This window comes from Abramis brama (genome assembly GCF_963993115.1).
Source record: "Abramis brama genome assembly, chromosome: 7".
In the NCBI taxonomy this organism is placed as follows: domain Eukaryota; kingdom Metazoa; phylum Chordata; class Actinopteri; order Cypriniformes; family Leuciscidae; genus Abramis; species Abramis brama.
The window spans coordinates 18,991,621-19,011,160 of NC_139969.1; the positions used below are offsets into that span (position 1 = coordinate 18,991,621).

Genomic DNA, 19,540 nt, shown 5'->3' on the forward strand with positions numbered 1-19,540 from the left:
AGACTCGATGGGACATGCACAAGTGTAATCCCTTTTCTGCACTGCTCACCGAGTGCTGTTCTCATTTGTTGTCTTCTGTTTAAGTGTCTTTTTTAAGGTACCTGCTTACCAGATATGTGAAACTGCCATGGATCATGAGAAACCCCATGGCTTGGATCTTTGTGAACATGATGTTTATTTGACAACATGGAAAGGCTTTAGGTGAAGAATGCCATGTAACAGAATCGTATTGAAGTGGGAGGTCTGGCCCTCTTCTGTGGAACAGAGTGTTCAGCTTTCTCCTTACTTGATGTGGGGACAGCTACGGCATCTTCTCTTGGCCTGTCGGCACGACGAGGGTTACTTAGCGACAGGAAGTTATGAAAATGAGGACGAGAATGAAAACACGGAGGACAGATCAAAGGATCCCATATACATTCAGGTATGTCAGATACGTATAAGAGTCAATTGAAGTTAGTAATTGAAGTTGCTTAATGTGATATTAAGAATTCAGAATTTTGCAGTTTTGGTTTAAATTTATAAATTGTTTGTGTAGTGACAAATGTAGTATTATGTGTTGTGTATCGCTGCCATATTTAAAAGGACACATAATAGGGTTTAAGTTTTAAGTCAAATATCACCCACCTGGGGGTCTGTGCGGCTCTTGACATTGGAAAACATAACTGCTAACTTGGATCACGCGAGGCACCACAGCATCACATAATGGCAGTGACGTCAGTAGCCAGCGTTCAGCTTTATAACAGTAACAGTTTACGTTACACGCAGTTTCTTTGGATCTCTCTGGATTAGCGTGTTCGTGTTGTGGATAAACATTCTATATTTGATGTTGATCGTACTGCCATGTTTGTGGAATGTGCTTTAACTGGTCACTACAGTGTGCATAAAACCACATTAAGATTAGATTTGAATCTGTTCATTAAAAAACAGATTTATGGGGCATTCATCTCAGTGATAGTCACTAAATGTAATTGTAAATGAATTGTTGAAATCTGGAAGCCATAGAAAGAATACATTTATTTATTAAAATCTACATATTTTGTTTAACTTCATTCACTAAAAAGCGTTATCATTATTAGGCATATTAACTGTCATAAATCATTACAATTCAAGTCTAATTTATTTGTTGAAATTTGGAAGCCAAAAAGAGAAAACATTATTATATTAATTTTTTCATTACACAACAATATAATACAATATAGTTCAATTATAAATTTTCTCTTTATTCATTTATACATTAGTGCATGTCAGTCATAGTCATTCAAGTTTTATATTATAATTGGTAAAACTTGAAAGCCAAAGAACGAAAACATCTATATTGTTTATTTTCTTTAGACAAAATACAGCACTCAATGCTGTAAAGTCATACCTGTACCGACATTTCCTACTCTGCCTTCTCTTAAAAAAAACAACAACATTTTTTTATCAAGGTAAAATCTACATATAGCCTAGTTCCCAAAAAAGTATTGTTTAGAGTAAAACATGTTGAAGATTAGAGAAAAGGATGTCGATTCATTAAATGATAAGCTACAATATTTCCTCACAAAAGCTGTTTATTCAGCGCAGTGAAGCCTCTACTCCACTGATATCGATTAAAAAAACAGCCTTGTCTCCTTCACTGCGTACCGACAAAGCCGCAGTGCTATGGCAAGCCATTTTAGCTTAAATTGTACCCAGCATTACTCGTCGTAATTGCATTTTTACTAGTACACTCTAAAAACTGCTGGGTTAAAAAATAACCCAACCTTAACCACACGGCTGGGTCACTATTGGACAGAACACGCGCTGGGTTGGTTTGACCCAAGTGCTGGGTTTTACCATTTAACCCATATTTCTGGGTCATTCATTTGACCCAACCAGTGGGTGAAATTAACCCTCTTGCTGGGTTAAGTCTTACTCATGTGCTGGGTTATTTCTTGTCTCATTGCCTTAATAAAATTAGAAACAAATATTTGTTATATTATGAATGTAAAATAATTATTATCTCTGTAATACAATAATCCAGAGAGGCCACTGTATGATTTAAATCTCATTTTTTTTATTTTATACATTTCTTTAATACTTTTCTTTATCGAATACAAATGTTAATCAATGTCAAAGGTCTGACATGTCCCCCTCATTTCATCCCTGAGGCACAGAATGTGCAGCAATTCACCAGTCATCTCATTTTGTAAATATTCAACCATGTTGGTCCTCACCTGTTGATTACACAAGTCAAGTCATCTTTATTTATATAGCGCTTTTTACAATACAGATTGTATCAAAGCAGCTTCATAGTGATACTGTAACATGAATATAATACAACAAAGTTTGTTTCTAGAAGAATAGTGCATCATCATCCACATTAAGAAAGGCAGATCAATAATATTGTTGAATATTAAATGTCCCCAACTAAGCAAGCCAAAAGCCAAGGCAACAGTGGCAAGGAACCAAAACTCCATCAGTGACAGAAAGGAGAAAAAAACCTTGGGAGAACCCAGACTCAGTCGCTCAGTTCTCCTCTGGCCAACGAGCGAACAGTGTATGATTATGATCCAGGCAGCATTACAGGTCAGAGGTCAGATTGAATAAGAACATTCAGAATATTTATCCAGTTCCATCTGGTTGGAAGTTGGAGTCATCACACCGGTATGGAGACGAGTTTGTTGAGGATCAGTCGTGTCGACGAGGCCTTCACAGGGCTGATGAGGCTGGCCCTTCAGGGATGCGTTATGGATGGGTCCAGGCGCAGGTCCACCTTCTGATCTGGATACGGCCTGGATCCGGCTGACTTCAGTAAACTTTAGAATGAACAGAAAGACAAACATTAGCATAGATGCCATTCTTCTTATTAAATAATGAGTACATCAGGTGTTATAGGAAAGCATCCCTGGTTTCAGCTGACCTATGTTAAATGTTGACCTATGTCAAGTTAAGCTTTTTTTGTGGAAGTATCAATTTATTATTGAATATGCAATTAAAATTATTGCAAACATTACCAAATGACCAAATGTGAAAAACAAACAAAATGTGTATTCAGCAACTGAATTATAGTAATAGTAATAAAATAGTAATTTGGACAAATATTATCAACATTAAGACATTAAAATAAAACATTATTTTATTAAAAGTAAAATATTACTGTAATGTTGAAAGTGTCTTTAACATTAAAACTCACAAACCCACAAAGCTGCTCGTTAATCTCCTGACTGGCAGCGCTGATGATCGCCTCGTTTAGATGTTAACTTACACACAATAAAATGAAAGATGACATGCATTATGGTAGGGTATAGGCATTTTTTAAGTTTTAAATATTGACGATCATTCGTTCAACTAAACGGGTATACTTTAATTCTCAAAACTGGCGCCTGTCCATTTATTTCTCCTTTCCTCAGTCGATGTTTATAAAGATTGCAAGTCATACATTTACTAAAAAAAAAACTAGGCTATATCAAGCTCTTGAAAGCCTTTTTTTTTTTGTCAGAAACGATGGTTCGAGACATTACAGAAGACACACGCAGACTGCTGGAACTTACCTCAGTCATTTCTTCTGACGAGTATTTCTAAAACTACGCCAGCAGACTTTTCACTCACAAGTTCACAACTCACTAGCTAGCCTAACGTACATTAGAGACTCATTTCCCGCTGATTTTACGTGCGAGCCCTGTGAGGGAAACTGCTCGTGTGGATTTCATACAAAACGCTTTTCTCACTTTTAAATACAACGTCCACAATGAATAGGCCTACGATAATTACATGATGAATTTAGAATTTAAACTGCATATTTCAAAAAGGCTGCTGATATAGCTGGTTTAATTTCAACTAAGGATTTAACGATGCGGCATATTGTCAAAGATTCTAACCGGCTAGCTGTGGCTAATTAATGTTTCACAGAATAAATACGTTACCCCTCACACTTCTATATCAAAGACTGTATGTTGAACAGTGAAATTAGCTTGCTGCTACCACCACAACTTATTAAAAATATAGGTAAACATTCATATTAACTTACCATAAAACACTGCCTGCTCCGAGTGGCTTGCTCCTCGAGTCAGAAGTGAAGAATCCAGAAAGTTCCGCAAAGAATGAAAAAAGTAACCAGTTGCTGGGTCAAAATAACCCAACCAGCGGTTTATTTGTGAATGACCCCCTTACAACTCATTTGACCCAGCATGAGCAACCCAATAATGTGTTTACAGTACCCCAAACAACCCAACTTTTTGACCCAGCACAATCAACCCAACAATTTGTTTACAGAAACAACCCAGCATTTTTTTGAGTGTAAGAATTCAATTAGAGAGCTCTACAATTCAATTCTTATAGTAGCAATTACATTTAGAGAGCTCTCTTATTCAATAATTACTAGTAAAAAAATACAATTAGAGAGCTCTACAATTCAATTCTTACTAGTAGCAATTACAATTAGAGAGCTCTCTTATTCAATTATTACTAGTAACAATTCCAATTAGAGAGCTCTACAAATGAATTTTTACTAGCCATATGTCTCCATTGACTTCCATTCATTTTTAATTATGGAGCTCTACAATTGAATTGTTACTAGTAAGAATTACAATAAGAGAGCTCTCTAATTGTAATTGCTACTAGTAAGAATTGAATTGTAGAGCTCTCTAATTGTAATTGCTACTAGTAATAATTGAATAAGAGAGCTCTCTAATTGTAATTGCTACTAGTAAGAATTGAATTGTAGAGCTCTCTAATTTAATTCTTACTAGTAAAAATGCAATTACGACGAGTAACGCTGGGTACAATTTAAGCTAAAACGGCTTGCCATAGTAGTGCTAGCTTTAGCTGTTACGCCTTTTTGGCTTAAGGTTGCAGGCTTGCCTTCCAGTGGCCATATAATACTTCTATCTTTAGTCTGTGCAAGCCAAAGACAACTGTGGCAAAGAAGGAAAAACTCCATTTGATGCTGTATAATGAGGAAAAATACCTTTGAGAGAAACTAGGCTATAGCTACACCAGAGGGCCAATAGACCTTATGCCCCAGAGAAACAAACGTGCAGCCATCTTTAAAATATTGTCTTTGAACTTCCGCTGCTGCGGTAGCTCTGTATGGCATCGTTGTTGAAGATTAATTACTAATTAACTGGTGAATTGCATTTACTCATTGTAGAGTTAACAAAAGTTTTCATGAGCATTGTAATGTTGTTATAACAAATGTCAGTCGACCGGGAAGATTTTGAAACGAGCGGTTCATTCATAAATCCGTAAGATCTTACCTTCATGCTGTGGAAATAGCTATGCTATATTGATTGAATAAAAAAAAAAAACAGACTTCCTTGAATGAACAAAAAAGAAAAAAACAGATTTCATTGAATGTGTGCATACATAACTTTCTATTTATAAGAACATGGCTCTTCAATCTGTGTTAGTTTGCTAAAGTATTTCACTAAAGTCATGCTTTTTTTTTTTGAAGTGATTGTTTACCAAAAAAATATGAAATATTTACTCACTTCATGGTGTTCCAAACCTATGAATTTCTTCTTCTTCTTTTTCTTCTTCCTCTGTGGAACACACAATTATATATATATATATATATATATAGGCCTATATATATATATATATATATATATATATATATATATATATATATATATATATATATATATATATATATACTGTATGGATATATATATATATATATATATATATAGGCTATATATATAGGCTATATAATTATATATATAATTAATTATATTTATAATTAATCCATTGCAAAATCCATTTCTTTTTTAAAAGTGTTTTGTGTTTAGGCTTTTGGTGGCAGACTTTTCAGAACCTAAACAAAAGAGTTCAGGAAATATATATTTTTCTGAATTGGCGGTACTGATTATAGTATGACCTATTGCACTACTGATTATAGTATGACCTATTGCACTCATCATTGTGAAACATCTCAGTAAATGTGACAGGTTTTTCTAGACTGAGCCCTACACAGTGTTGCCCTCTGACATCTTCAGCATGTTGGATGGAAATAGGACAGTCTCTTTTAGTTATTTTAATGATGTCAGAGGAAAAACGACAGTTTCCGATTCGCTATCTTGTTCTCATTTAATGGAACACTTTATATTAACTTTTAATTTTAAGATTAAAAAGCTCTTAGATGATTTCATAGACAGTTTGATATAACAGACCTGACTTGCCTTAAAACTTACAGCAGTGCATTTTTTAATGAATGTCTTAAATTCACATAAGTAACTCTAATGACCTTCTTGGAGATCAATTCAAAAATGTCATGGACCTTAAAATCAGCTTCCCCTCTCCTAGAGAGTTCTCGGTTTCAAAGGTCAGAAAGAACAGTTCTGCACTGCTATTGGTGAATGTATTTCAGATCAGACCTTTCACTTTTCATAACATGTATGGGAGCTAACGAAATTGTCACTGAATGCTGGTCTTATAAACAGTCAAATGAGAAATTGCCTACACTATTGACACTTTTTAATAAAATACAGTTAATTACATGATATTATATAGAGTCTTAATTCATAACTCTGAAGAAACCCAGTGGCTGTATGTCACCTTTAGAGAGTTTAATTAAACGCAGGATAGGCTGCCTTTAATATATATATATATATATATATATATATATATATATATATATATATATATATATATATATATAAATATATATATATATATATATATATATATATATATATATATATATATATTCTACAATAAATAAGTCACAGTGAATAAAGTCTCATAGTAGATGAGTTACAGTGTTAAAGTCTCACAATACATAGGCTACAGTGAATAAAGTAAATAAATAAATACTGTTCACATACACATACTCCAACACTGCAAGAGACACTTCACACCAAATAGGTTGTACACACACACACACACACACTAACACGTCATTTCACACTTCACACTAGTGAACACTGCAAAATAAGCACTGTCCCCCACAGGAGGTATTGCACAATGCCCATAGGCCGAATACGGTGGTATAATGATTGCCAAACAAACAGACAAAAAAACATTTAGGTTAGCAGGCTACCACTAGCAGGCCTCCACCCTAGGCCCACCTAGTTCCAGGTCCGCCCAAAAACAGTGGTGGCAGATTTCCGAGGTACGCACATACATCCAAAGAAATGAAAAATAAAACAGAATGATTAAACCCAGGAAAAACAGTGGCTAGTTGGACAGACGAAGGCAATCCTCCTGTATTTAAAAGCATAAATGGTTTATTATGCTATGTTTGGTAGCATCGTGGAAATTAAGACAAGATTAGATCTCTGATTGAAAGACTATAACTACAAAAAGGGGTTGAATGAACTTACATTTTTGAGACCAGCCTAGATTAATTATATGCACCGTGCCAATGAAGTTTACCGGTGTGGATGACTAATAGCTGTGCGCACTCTTGCCACGTTGCTTCTGTTCATAGGCAATATCAGAATTTTTTTTTTTGAAAAATGATATTTTGTTCAAATGTTATGCTATGTCCTCTGTAGTGGACACCAGGACTCAGTTGTTTAATACAAAACAATGGGATCTTTTTTTTTCAATCACCAATACATTTTGGGGTTTCAGGATTTATTTTAACTAAAATTTGTATAAAGATGATTCTCAGCTATGTTATGAAAGATATAACAGAATGAATTGATACTTTATGCAATATGTGGGTAAAATGGCCATAAATGAATATTCCCATTCAATGCAACTATACACAGTCTCTAATGTGCACATTAATGTGTTCTTGGAGCAACATTTAATGAAAAAAGAAGTGTAATAATTGGAGTAATAATTAGCAACATTTTAATAATAATATCTAATATTTCATAGGAATATTGATGTATAATTTATTTCCATATATTGTAATTATAATTTAAATCAGACTACTTTTCAAATTGTATTTCATAAACCAACATCTCAGGAAAACGTTATGAGGTTTCAAATCAAAAAATGAGTTTCTGTTACAGAACAGGGCATTGATGATTTCATAAATGTCCACTGTAGAGGACATCAGGACTTAAATCATGTTGATCAGGCATTTTGGGAGACACAGCAAGTGAATATATATATGTCGTCTCTGGAAGGCGCAGGATCATAAAATGTTCGTCCAATCATTGAATTCGGACCGAATGTCCTACTTGCCTGTCAAAGTATGTATTTCCATACGTTTAATGCTATGCAGACATCAGTCACCAGTCACCAGTCACCACAACCAAAACAGCAGCCATCTTTTACATTTCCTCCTGAACCAAAACAACACGCTTATGCAGCTTTCACGCCATAACTACTGTAATTTGGAAGAGATGGAAACCTGTGATGTTACACTTGAAGCGATACGTGACTCGAATTTATGCGTTTCATTGGCAACACTATCAAGGCCGAAATGAATCTGCAGCAGTCTGGTGGTATCTACAGGTCACTGCTCTTTAAGGCCTATGATTGAAAATTCTAGCTTCCGGCCAAACAGCCATACAGAGTCTACTAAAGCGCAACTTATGACGTCGGAAGTAGTGTAGTGCGCCATGGCGTAGCATAAATATCAGCAGTATGCTGCATTACTCACACTTTAGACTTAAGTGGAATCCGTATGTTTATTTTACTTTATAAAGTAAAAATACATAAACAATTTATAAAAAAAATTATTAAAGGGGTAGTTGATTATGATTTCACTTTTCTAAATTTAGTTAGTGTGTAATGTTGCTGTTTGAGCATAAACAACATCTGAAAAGTTACAACGCTCAAAGTTCAAAGCAAAGGAAGATATTTGCTTTAAAATAAATAGTTTTTTAAGAACTACAACAAACAGCTGGTAGGGACTACACGACATTCCTCTCAGGTTAGTGACACCACCAACCCTAAAATTTACATAAACCCCACCCCGGGAACATGCAGTCCATGTTGAGAAGAGGAAGAGTTGTTGTAGTAGAGCACATCTGTGAGTCTGCTCAAGCCGTCGCATCCGTCTTTTCACATGCAATACAGTACGTAATGCAAATGCAAGAGCATGTCACTCTGTAGGCATCTTACAACAGTTCCCACACAAGCGATTTTATGGATTATCATGACAGAATATGCTAATCAATGACTTGAAGATAGTTAATTACACATCAGAAACATAAATTCATCAACTAACCATTCAGAAACGTCCTGCTGCATTCTACATGTTGTCACTTCTTCTTGAGCCTCTCCTAGGGTGACCACCCGTCCCGCGTAGCGCGTGCGCGCACAGCGTTTGAAGCCCAATTCACGCGTCACGCAAATTGAGACCGTGTCACGCATAATCTATGCTTGCTCAAAAAAAAGTTGGTCGCTCTATATACTCGAGCCCCAAGCAGACAAACGAACATTACTTGACATTTCAGCACGCTATTGTTGCCACACAAACCCCTGCTGACTAGGTTGTTGTCAACTTTTTCGTTTGTCATGACAGCGCACGCACGCGCATACCAGACACACTGGGAAGGAAGGAACTTTTAGATGCGCGCTTTCCAATTCGAAAAATTCGAGAAAGAGACTGTCTGAGAGGCAACGCCATCATCAATTAAAAAGAGAAGGTGTGAGTACAAGAAACAAGAAATGGGAAATGAATATTTGTGGCTGAAAGGTGTTGAGGGGGATACCGAGAGGGCTTTTTGTGACCTATGCAAAACGTCCTTCTCAATCGGACATGGAGGGAGGGGAATACGAGGTCAATCGTATTTTTTTTAAATACTTTTTTTTTAACTGTTCCTGTGGTGTTGAGCAACTACAATTCCTGTTAATCCTATACATTTATATTATAATTTATTAATTTATTTAAAGTAAATAAATTGTAATGAAAAATAAATAAAATTAAATAGTAAATCTTAAGTGGAAGTACATCTGTCAATTCATTGAATGTTCAAAATATTATGAGTCTTTATTTAGAAAAAAATACACATTGGTTGGCCTATTCATGAGCATACATCAAAAATTACACGTTTAGGAGAATAGGGCATTATTAATACTATGCAAGGTGGTATGTGCTAGAAATGGGTAAACCACTATCAGTGAGTCGCACCAGGCAGTGTCCCACATTGTCCCTCAGAAACATACCCCTTGTCCCCCCTTGGGCTTATTAGCAGGTGGTCACCCTAGCCTCTCCATCATTGTCCGACTCCAGGTTAAACATAAAAGGCAGAACAGTTTCTGACATTTTAGTGCTTGTCTGTGTGAGGTAATTGGAGCTGCTAAAACACACACACACACACACACACACACACACACACACACACACACACACACACACACACACTCTTTATAAATAAATGAAGACATCAATCGTCAAGACGTCTCCGAGATGTACTTGTGCTACCAGGGTTTTCTCGCAGCACATCGGTTATGCCGTGATGCGCTGTGAAATTATTGCGGGGCAAATGAATAGTAATATTAATTTAAGAATAAAAGTAGGCCTAACCCCCCAAAAATGATCATTATTATAATTTAATACATAAATTGGAAATGCTAAATCCTCTGGATATCAATAGCTGATGCTTTTGACGATGCTCATATATGCAGGCCTTGAGTAGTCAAGTCGCAGCTCGACGACCGTATAGTGTGAGCAGGGGCGTAGCACAAGATCCCGGGCCCTATGTATAGGCAGTCCTGATGGGCCCCCATGTTCCAAATAAAAAATATTCCAGACTTTTCAAGGGCCCTCTCTCCCCTTGGGGCCCTGGTAATCAGTACTGGTTTTACCCCCAGTCCAACGCCCCTGAGTGTGAGGACATAAATTGTGAGCTTTGGCTTTGCAAACTCTGCTGTGTGTGTTGTTTACTGTTCATGTGTTTTGAAGAAGGCGGGGCTTTGGAAACACTCTGAAGGAAGGGTGGGATCTCATGCTTTCAAAGCTAACTTGCTATTGCTAGCCACTCCGAAAATTGCCTACCCTACCTGTGAGCACATTTTAAAATAAGCAGTTAGGCTATATGTTCTCTTGTCTATATATTACAATTTCCATCAGGAAGGCTAGCTTACTGTTTGCACACACACACACACACACACACACACACACACACACACACACACACACACACACACACACACACACATTTTAAGTATAATTCCGGATACCTAATGTTTGTTAAAGCATTAAAACTTTTCATCTGTCATGGATACAGCAGCCTGAGCCACTGTTTGCATTTTTGGAAGGTGTACAAACTGTGCTTGGTGCTTGTTTGGCCTATCATTCTCTGTTTCTCAGTGTGGTGAGAGGAAGAGACATTTTTTTTATATTAGTCTCAGACTTGAACATATTTTTCCAACTTTATTTAAAAACAGGTAGTAATTTAAAATATATAGAGCAAACTAAAATAATTAACATATTTTATGGTATTTCGTGATGCAAATGATAAGAAGGCATAGCAATTAAACACTGTAAAATGTTATTTGAGGGAAAGGAACAGGCTATAGATCTAAGCGCTCAAACACTACCACCTAGCGTTTGCATTGAGCTGTGCCTCTCCCACTCTCTTTTCCACACAGTGGTCGGATGTCATTACACTCTTATGTCTATATATATAGGCTATATCTATCCAGCTACAGTTTCACGTCTCTAAGCATTTCCGATGGATATGAATTAGTTTCATCGCACATCATGCGCTTTAAATATACGACATTTCTGATATGCAATGCAGGCTCGTCTAGCTCAAATTAGTTTTTTTATTTCCAGCAGTTCCTCGCACTGCTCCAGCAGATGTCAGTAATGCACTTATATCCCAAATAAAGGCCCTAGACCAGCAAAGATGGTAATCACGACTGTGTGCAATTGCTAATTATGTCAGAAAATTAATACGTCACGTTGTTCGGTTAAAGTCGTTTTCATCAGGATCAGCCGATGGTCCTCGAACTTATAACGTAACGAGTTACAATTAGATATGTGAGATTTCATTGTACGAGGAGTATTTGTGCTTTTGGTTGCTAGAAAACGCAATTTCAGGACCATGGACAGAGTCACCGGTGCTGCTATCCGCCTTCATTCTGCTGTCAGGATTTGATCCAACCAAATAATGTTAACGTTTTCTAATCTCCATAGGCTATAGCTAAACAAGAATACACACACGATATGTATTATACATTGTTTTAAAATTTACCTCTCTGGCTTTTTAAACCTAACAGACTTAACATAATTTACTTCTAGGGAATAGGGTTTTTCTTTGGAGAATTTGGTGAATGCTTATTATTGTGACATTCAGATACACTAATTCGATCCAAGAGGCTATAGCCTAATCTATTATGTCACCCCGACCAGGCGACCACACATAAGTGAATCTTAGGAAGTCCTGGTTCCTGGCGAGAAAGGGAACCTCCGTGTGATGTATGTTACTGTGCTTAGGGCGGGGATCTTCCTCACATTTTCAAGCCCATGGTCCATCATAACCCTGTCATTCACATTATACGACACGTTATTGACATCTCAAGTGAGGCACACAGGGACAAAATCGGTCTGCATTTGATGACCAATAATTTCATTGGTGGCAGTGTTAAACCTAGCTATCCATCTGCATTAAACGTTTACTTATTATTGACCTAACGTTTGCGACATTGCGTAGGCTATCGTTTTTTTAAACCACATGCGAATGCTTCGCGTTGGATTTATAAATAATTTGAAAGTCAGTAATCGCATTTAGTCTTCCAGGAGTGTATGACAATATTTCACTGTGTTAGATGTGCATCATGAATCAGTGACATCCAGAGGATTTACGCTACCTTCGCCACAGCTCGCGAGAAACACGCATGCGCATTGACACAAACAGCCGGTCTTTAAAAAATCCTTATGCCAACGGATGTAATCAAGGCAAAGAATAGCTATCTCTTATCTCTGGGCATACATGGTGAAATTGTAAGTATGGAGATCATAAGTTGTTTTTAAATATACAAGGTGTCTGTGGATAAAACGATATCTGAGTTTGATTGTTAAAGATGGCATGTCATATTTGACAGAAATGTCTTTCGATGGTTGTCCTGGGCGATAAAGAGATATTGGAGCTGTGCTTCATGGTGGCACTTTTGCAATGCGAGGATATGCGATGGAAATTCTCTTAGTCCTTTACGGTTTTTTTGCGCTTTTCACAAGAGTAGAATGCGCGGTGTCTTTTTATTTTCCGCGTGTGCCTCATCTTTAAGGATGCGATTCATATTTAAAACTATAATATTCATTGTTTCGTCAATTCTGCTTCGATGAAATGAAGCAGACCATATCAGGCTTTTTTTCTGTCAGCCAATCTAATCATCAACGTTGGCCAGTCGTTAAATGAAGGAGATGAAATACTCCGTAAATGTGTGTGTCTGTGTGCTTTAAACCCGTGTTTATTATCATCAATCACGGCTCGAGCATTTCTTATGCACCGCGGCTGTGAGATCCGACTGCAGCTAGAAAGCGTGATGCGCCCCCTCCTCCTACCCCCAAATATTCCAACATCTTCCAGCTCAGAATTTGATGCCACAAATTCTTTGGAAATAACACAGCAAGATCTAGTAAGATTAAAACAATAGATCCGTAATCTCCGTTAATAATTATAACTCTCATTAGCATGCATTTATAAAGATAACTCAATTCAGGACCCTATACATTTGCTTCAAATAACCTTCACTTGTTATCCATGAACGGCGTGGTTTGTTTGAGCCCCAAAGTAATGTTATTTAAATCAGTACATACACCAAAGCTTGAAGAAATAGAGAAAACCCACCCACATGGCAACACGTCTAAATTTATTGTGCTGTTGGCTTAAGCATGTTTGCAGAATGAGAAGCACTGTAACACTGAATGTGATAATTAGCCCATCTTGTGATAATAAGCTATTTCATCAACATGCTTATGATTCAGATATGGAAGAAACTGGAATACATTAGTTATTAGATGTAAAGTATGAACTTAAAAAAAAACAAAAAAAAAAAACACTTGTACTTTTCCCACACAGAAAAGTTTTTTTTTTCGTTGCAAAAAAATGTTGCCACTGGTGCGTAATTTTACATTATGGCCAATGTTTATGGATGTATTCAAATCAGATGCAGAGAGCATTCTGAGATAAGAATGACATAACATGTTAGGTCATGTTGGTGTTTGTGACATGTTAGGACATTTTGGTTTCAAGTTAAAGCATGTCTTGTTCACCTAATCTATGTGCGCATTTAACGGTTGCCGCTCCATCCTTTTATTTTCCAGCATAGTCAGTTAATGGAAACCACTTTTGTGCGTATTTGGTTGATCGACCTTTGTTTTTCTTCTGCGCAGCTTGTTTAAAAGCATTATTTTCTCCATTGGAAACCACAAAATGTTTAAGTGGACTTGAGGAAAATAACTTCCTTTGATATCTACACCCTACAATTGCTTGTTGAACCATTAAATCGTCCCGTTGATCTCTGTGGCTGCAGTTGTATTGGCTCCGTCTCAGTTGCATCCTGTTTCCTGCAGCCCATGGGATCAGAGCGGATGGAGATGCGAAAGAGGCAGATGTCGGTGCAGCAGGAGTCGGTGGCGGGCACCACAGCACCGGCGCAGAGCGAGCTGCCCGGCCAGGGGAACCGTGGATCCAATGCCTGCTGCTTCTGTTGGTGCTGTTGCTGCAGCTGCTCCTGGTATGAGTTTTTTTCATAATTTACACTGCTAATGTGAGATCTTATCTAACAAGGTTAGTTTTGGGCCAGGAAATCACCTTATTATAAGACAATAACTGCATCTGACAAGACTGTTACTTACGTTTACGCCAGTAAATGCACCTGGAATATGGCTCATATATGATTTAAATGCTATTTTTGCTCATTGTGCTTGTATGTAGTATGATGCAATTTTCACTGAGGTGTAAGAGATCCCAAGACATCTGCTTTGCAAATCAGCAGAACTCATGGCGTCCTGGCTGCGAGCTTACAATGAGCACCAGTAACAGTGCTTAACTGAATATTGAGCAAGTGAAAGCTACTCCAAAGCTTCCTAATGCTGACTGTTAGGTGTCTTGGGATCATGATATGTTTACTACCTTGCAGTCTCACTGTTAGGAATGAAGACAGAGAAGAGAGGAACCGGAGAGCCTCGTATGATTTTAAAACAGAGGAGAATGCAGACTTCGAGGAAAGGTCAGTCATTCCTGCTTTTTATTGGAAGAGGTTGAGTAAAACTACAAAAGAAATGTAACTTACACTTTATTTTTATGTTAAAAAAAAACAAAACAAAAACTGACATCTTTGATAGCTACAATGTTGTTAAATGGGTGTAATATGATATTTATCTGTAAAAAAAACCAAAAAAAACAAGTATTTTCTGTTAAATATTTAAAAATTGAAACCAAAAAGGCTTTTATAGCTTCATAATCCAAATTGTTTGCCAAGTTGCGTTTTAGATTTTTATTTATATTTAAATGAATTACTATAGTTCTGTGAGATACAAGTTCTGTAAAATTATACCTAAAATATTCTTTATTTTTATTTAAATTGATTACTATAGTTCAGCAAAATGAAACTTTCTAAGAAATTACACCTAAAATATTCTTTATTTTTATTTACATGTTCTTCAAGATGTAACTTTCTGAGAAATAAAGAGAAATATATACACCTAAAATATTCTTTATTTTTATTTAAATTGATTACTATAGTTCAGCGAAATGCAACTTTCTAAGAAATTACGCCTAAAATATTCTTTATTTTTATTTAAATGAATTACTATAGTTCTACAAGATTCAAACTTTCCGAGAAATTACACCTAAAACATTATTTTATTTTATTTGAATGAATTACTATAGTTCTAAGATGCAACTTTCAGAGAAATTACACCTAAAATATTCTTTATTTTTATTTAAATGAATTACTATAGTTCTACAAGATTCAAACTTTCCGAGAAATTACACCTAAAACATTATTTTATTTTATTTGAATGAATTACTATAGTTCTAAGATGCAACTTTCAGAGAAATTACACCTAAAATATTCTTTATTTTTATTTAAATGAATTACTATAGTTCTACAAGATTCAAACTTTCCGAGAAATTACACCTAAAACATTATTTTATTTTATTTGAATGAATTACTATAGTTCTAAGATGCAACTTTCAGAGAAATTACACCTAAAATATTCTTTATTTTTATTTAAATGAATTACTATAGTTCTACAAGATTCAAACTTTCCGAGAAATTACACCTAAAACATTATTTTATTTTATTTGAATGAATTACTATAGTTCTAAGATGCAACTTTCAGAGAAATTACACCTAAAATATTCTTTATTTTTATTTAAATGAATTACTATAGTTCTACAAGATTCAAACTTTCCGAGAAATTACACCTAAAACATTATTTTATTTTATTTGAATGAATTACTATAGTTCTAAGATGCAACTTTCAGAGAAATTACACCTAAAATATTCTTTATTTTTATTTAAATGAATTACTATAGTTCTACAAGATTCAAACTTTCCGAGAAATTACACCTAAAACATTATTTTATTTTATTTGAATGAATTACTATAGTTCTAAGATGCAACTTTCAGAGAAATTACACCTAAAATATTCTTTATTTTTATTTAAATGAATTACTATAGTTCTACAAGATTCAAACTTTCCGAGAAATTACACCTAAAACATTATTTTATTTTATTTGAATGAATTACTATAAGTTCTAATATGCAACTTTCAGAGAAATTACACCTAAAATATTCTTTATTTTTATTTAAATAAATTACTACAGTTCGGCAAGATGCAACTGTCTGAGAAATTAAACCTAAAATAAAAAGTTATTACTTTAGTTCTGCAACATACAACTTTCTGAGAAATTACACCTAAAATATTTGTATTACATGAGTATTTCCTTAGAGAAAACATCAAGAAGAGAGCAAAAACTGTTACTGAGATATTTGTTGGCAAAACTGACTAAGACCTCTCTGTTTTTTTGGCAGTCCGAAACCGACTGCGGAGGAGATACACTTGTGGGGGCAGTCCTTCGACAAACTAATGCAATGCCCCACTGGAAGAAGTGCCTTCCGGCAGTTTCTGCGCACCGAGTTCAGTGAGGAAAACATGCTCTTCTGGTTGGCCTGCGAGGAATTTACTAAGGAAACCAATAAAAGCTCCATCGAGGAGAAGGCGCGGATAATTTATGAAGACTACATTTCTATTCTCTCACCCAAAGAGGTGTGTGAACGCATCAGCACGTGTAGGAAGAGCCTAATCACATTTCCTGTATAATCAGAATGATTCATTTTTGTGTGTGCTTTTTTTCAGGTGAGCCTCGACTCTAGAGTTCGGGAGGTTATAAACAGGAATATGCTGGAGCCAACATCCCACACGTTTGACGACGCCCAGCTCCAGATATACACTCTAATGCAAAGAGACTCGTATCCGCGATTCATGAACTCCCCAGCCTACAAAAACATGCTTAAGACAGTCTCTGAGCTGTCGGTGGAATCATAGATCTCTGTGATCCCGGTTAAATGCCCCCTCCCTATCTTTTTGTTTGTTAGCTTTTCTTGTGTAGAATATGTTTAAAAGGACCTCAGCGTGGGTCCTTGCAGGGATTTTACTGCTATATCGATCTGTACCTGAAAAAAGACGCTCAGGTCTCCAGGTCACTGGATTTAAAAAAAAAAAAAGTCTCAAATTTCCTGAGGGCTCAACACCACAAGTACTGCTACAGATCAGCATAGAAAAAGATGCTCCAAAGGATTACCAGTGCGTTTCGATGTTTTTAAGAAAACAGTCTATTTGAAGTTTTTATTTATTCTTTCGAATTCTTTTTTTGTATCAATGTTTGAAGGAAGATGTGATACAAATTGTGGGCTATAGACAGTATATACAGTAGATATATTTATGAATTTGTATTACATTTGTTGTGTTACAATATTTAAAGAAAAGGGAATTATGGGTAACAAGTATTGCCCGTTAATGAAAATGCGTATGAGAATCAAAGCTCAAGTCAAGGCAACACTTCGGCTCTACTCACGGGATACCCTGTTGTACACAGTATTGTTTTCTAACTACTCCCTGTTACAATGACTTGGCATCTCCAATGAAAAATCACAATTATCAAAAATTATTCATATTAAATAAAGTGATAATTATTATAAGGGGGAAATATATTAGTTTAAAAAAGGTGAAAATGTACAAATGTCATGGATAAGAAAAAGATAATATCATAATAGATATAAAAAAAAAAATCAGTATTTAAAATCAAATAGCATATCTCAGACAGCTTAATATTATTATTTGCTCTGCTTTTTGTACTGCTAGAAAATATCAAGAATTTATTTACAGAAATATTATTTACCCATAAGTGTTTTTGTGTATCATTGCATTAATGTATTCCCATGCTGCGCCCAAAATGAGCAGCTAAGAAATGGTTGGACATGTCAAGTATTCCTTGCATGTACTCAACTCATTTGTGTACAGTATCTAGAGGTAGTAATATTTTTACGAATGACCTCTAATAGAAGAGATTTAACATTCAGGCATTTTACTACAGTATCAAATGTGTTTTAGATCTAAACATGTGTCCTGAATGGAAAGGTGCAGGTTTTATTGTTAGGACCCTCATAAGTAGATGACACCAAAGCAGCCAAGTCCAGTAAAACTGTGTGATTAGTTTTCTCTCCAATACAACTGACTAGAATTGGAGCTGCCAAGTTTTTACTTTTAGTTCTGTGAATTACGTTGTTGCCTGACTTTCATGTCGCTCAAAGACAAGATCCTCACTCGGGGAAGTGCCTTGACATTCAATTTTGTGGCATCTCTTTTTTGGCAATAGTTGATTTAAACTCTTGCCGCACACAGTACGTAGACTCTGGGCCTTTGATCAATTCATGAGATGACTTGTCCTGAACTGAACTATTGCACTTCAGTTGCCTGTAGTTTTGGAGCGAAAAACACCATTGGTTTTGTCAAGTGCTGAAGTCGCACATCTAAGGAAGTAGGTCTGTTTGTCGGTTAGTCCGGGACAATTCATTAAGATTGTTGATCTGAGTCCAGATGTACATTTACCAACATGTATTTCATGGTGGTGCTTCTACTTGTCTTAGACTAACTTAATATGAAATGTGCAATTGATACGTGCAATTTGAGCTAATGGATTCACCACATAGATCAACCTCAAACACAATCTAAACCAATGGTTTGGAGTTATACTGCCTATAAATCTTTCTTTCTTTCTCTCTTTTTTGTTGTTGTTCTGTAAAGTATACAAAAAAGTGTTATTTTCCAATCAGTTTACATAACGATTATAATACTTTTTTGATTAATAATATGTGAATGTTTACAGTAATCAGATTTTTTTTTTTTTTCTGTTTTATTGAATTGAGAAAAATAATGATTTGTGGGCATTTGGAATCTTTAAGATACAATAAAGCACAATAATTTTAAAACGCGTGGTTGTTGTCAAAGCTGCGGAATAGCAGATTGAAGTATATGCCATATATAAACTTGTGGGATCATGGGAACTCAGGTTCGAATCCATCCGGGGTCTCTCACCCCTACTCATAGACCCGGTTTTACAGACAAGGATTAGGCCTTGGTTCAATAGGAGGACATTTAAGTAGCTTAAATAAACGTGCCTGAGAAAAAAAAAAAAAAAAATAATTACTGTTG

The 19,540-nt window shown here is 35.7% G+C and overlaps 1 protein-coding gene across 4 annotated transcripts; it reads left to right on the plus strand.

Moving 5' to 3' along the window:
* rgs20 (regulator of G protein signaling 20) lies at positions 1 to 19,313 on the plus strand. Of its 4 annotated transcripts, none has more exons than XM_084120934.1 (5): positions 1 to 421; positions 14,390 to 14,553; positions 14,959 to 15,048; positions 16,861 to 17,095; positions 17,186 to 19,313. In XM_084120934.1, exons 1-5 carry the CDS (start codon positions 209 to 211, stop codon positions 17,372 to 17,374), a joined length of 891 nt encoding a protein of 296 aa, XP_083977060.1. In that variant the 5' UTR covers positions 1 to 208; the 3' UTR covers positions 17,375 to 19,313. The 4 variants fall into 4 exon arrangements, with proteins under 4 accessions (XP_083977060.1, XP_083977061.1, XP_083977063.1 ...); XM_084120935.1 differs by having other exon boundaries at positions 14,971 to 15,048; XM_084120937.1 differs by lacking the exon at positions 1 to 421 and adding an exon at positions 12,692 to 12,817 and having other exon boundaries at positions 14,971 to 15,048.
* Positions 19,314 to 19,540: the final 227 nt, after the last annotated feature.

Coding starts and splice junctions, on each gene's coding strand:
- rgs20 (XM_084120934.1), top strand. CDS start 209: ATGCCATGTAACAGAATCGTATTGAAGTGGGAGGTCTGGCCCTCTTCT. Junction 422..14,389: donor AGGATCCCATATACATTCAG/GTATGTCAGATA, acceptor TGTTTCCTGCAG/CCCATGGGATCAGAGCGGAT. Junction 17,096..17,185: donor CTATTCTCTCACCCAAAGAG/GTGTGTGAACGC, acceptor GCTTTTTTTCAG/GTGAGCCTCGACTCTAGAGT.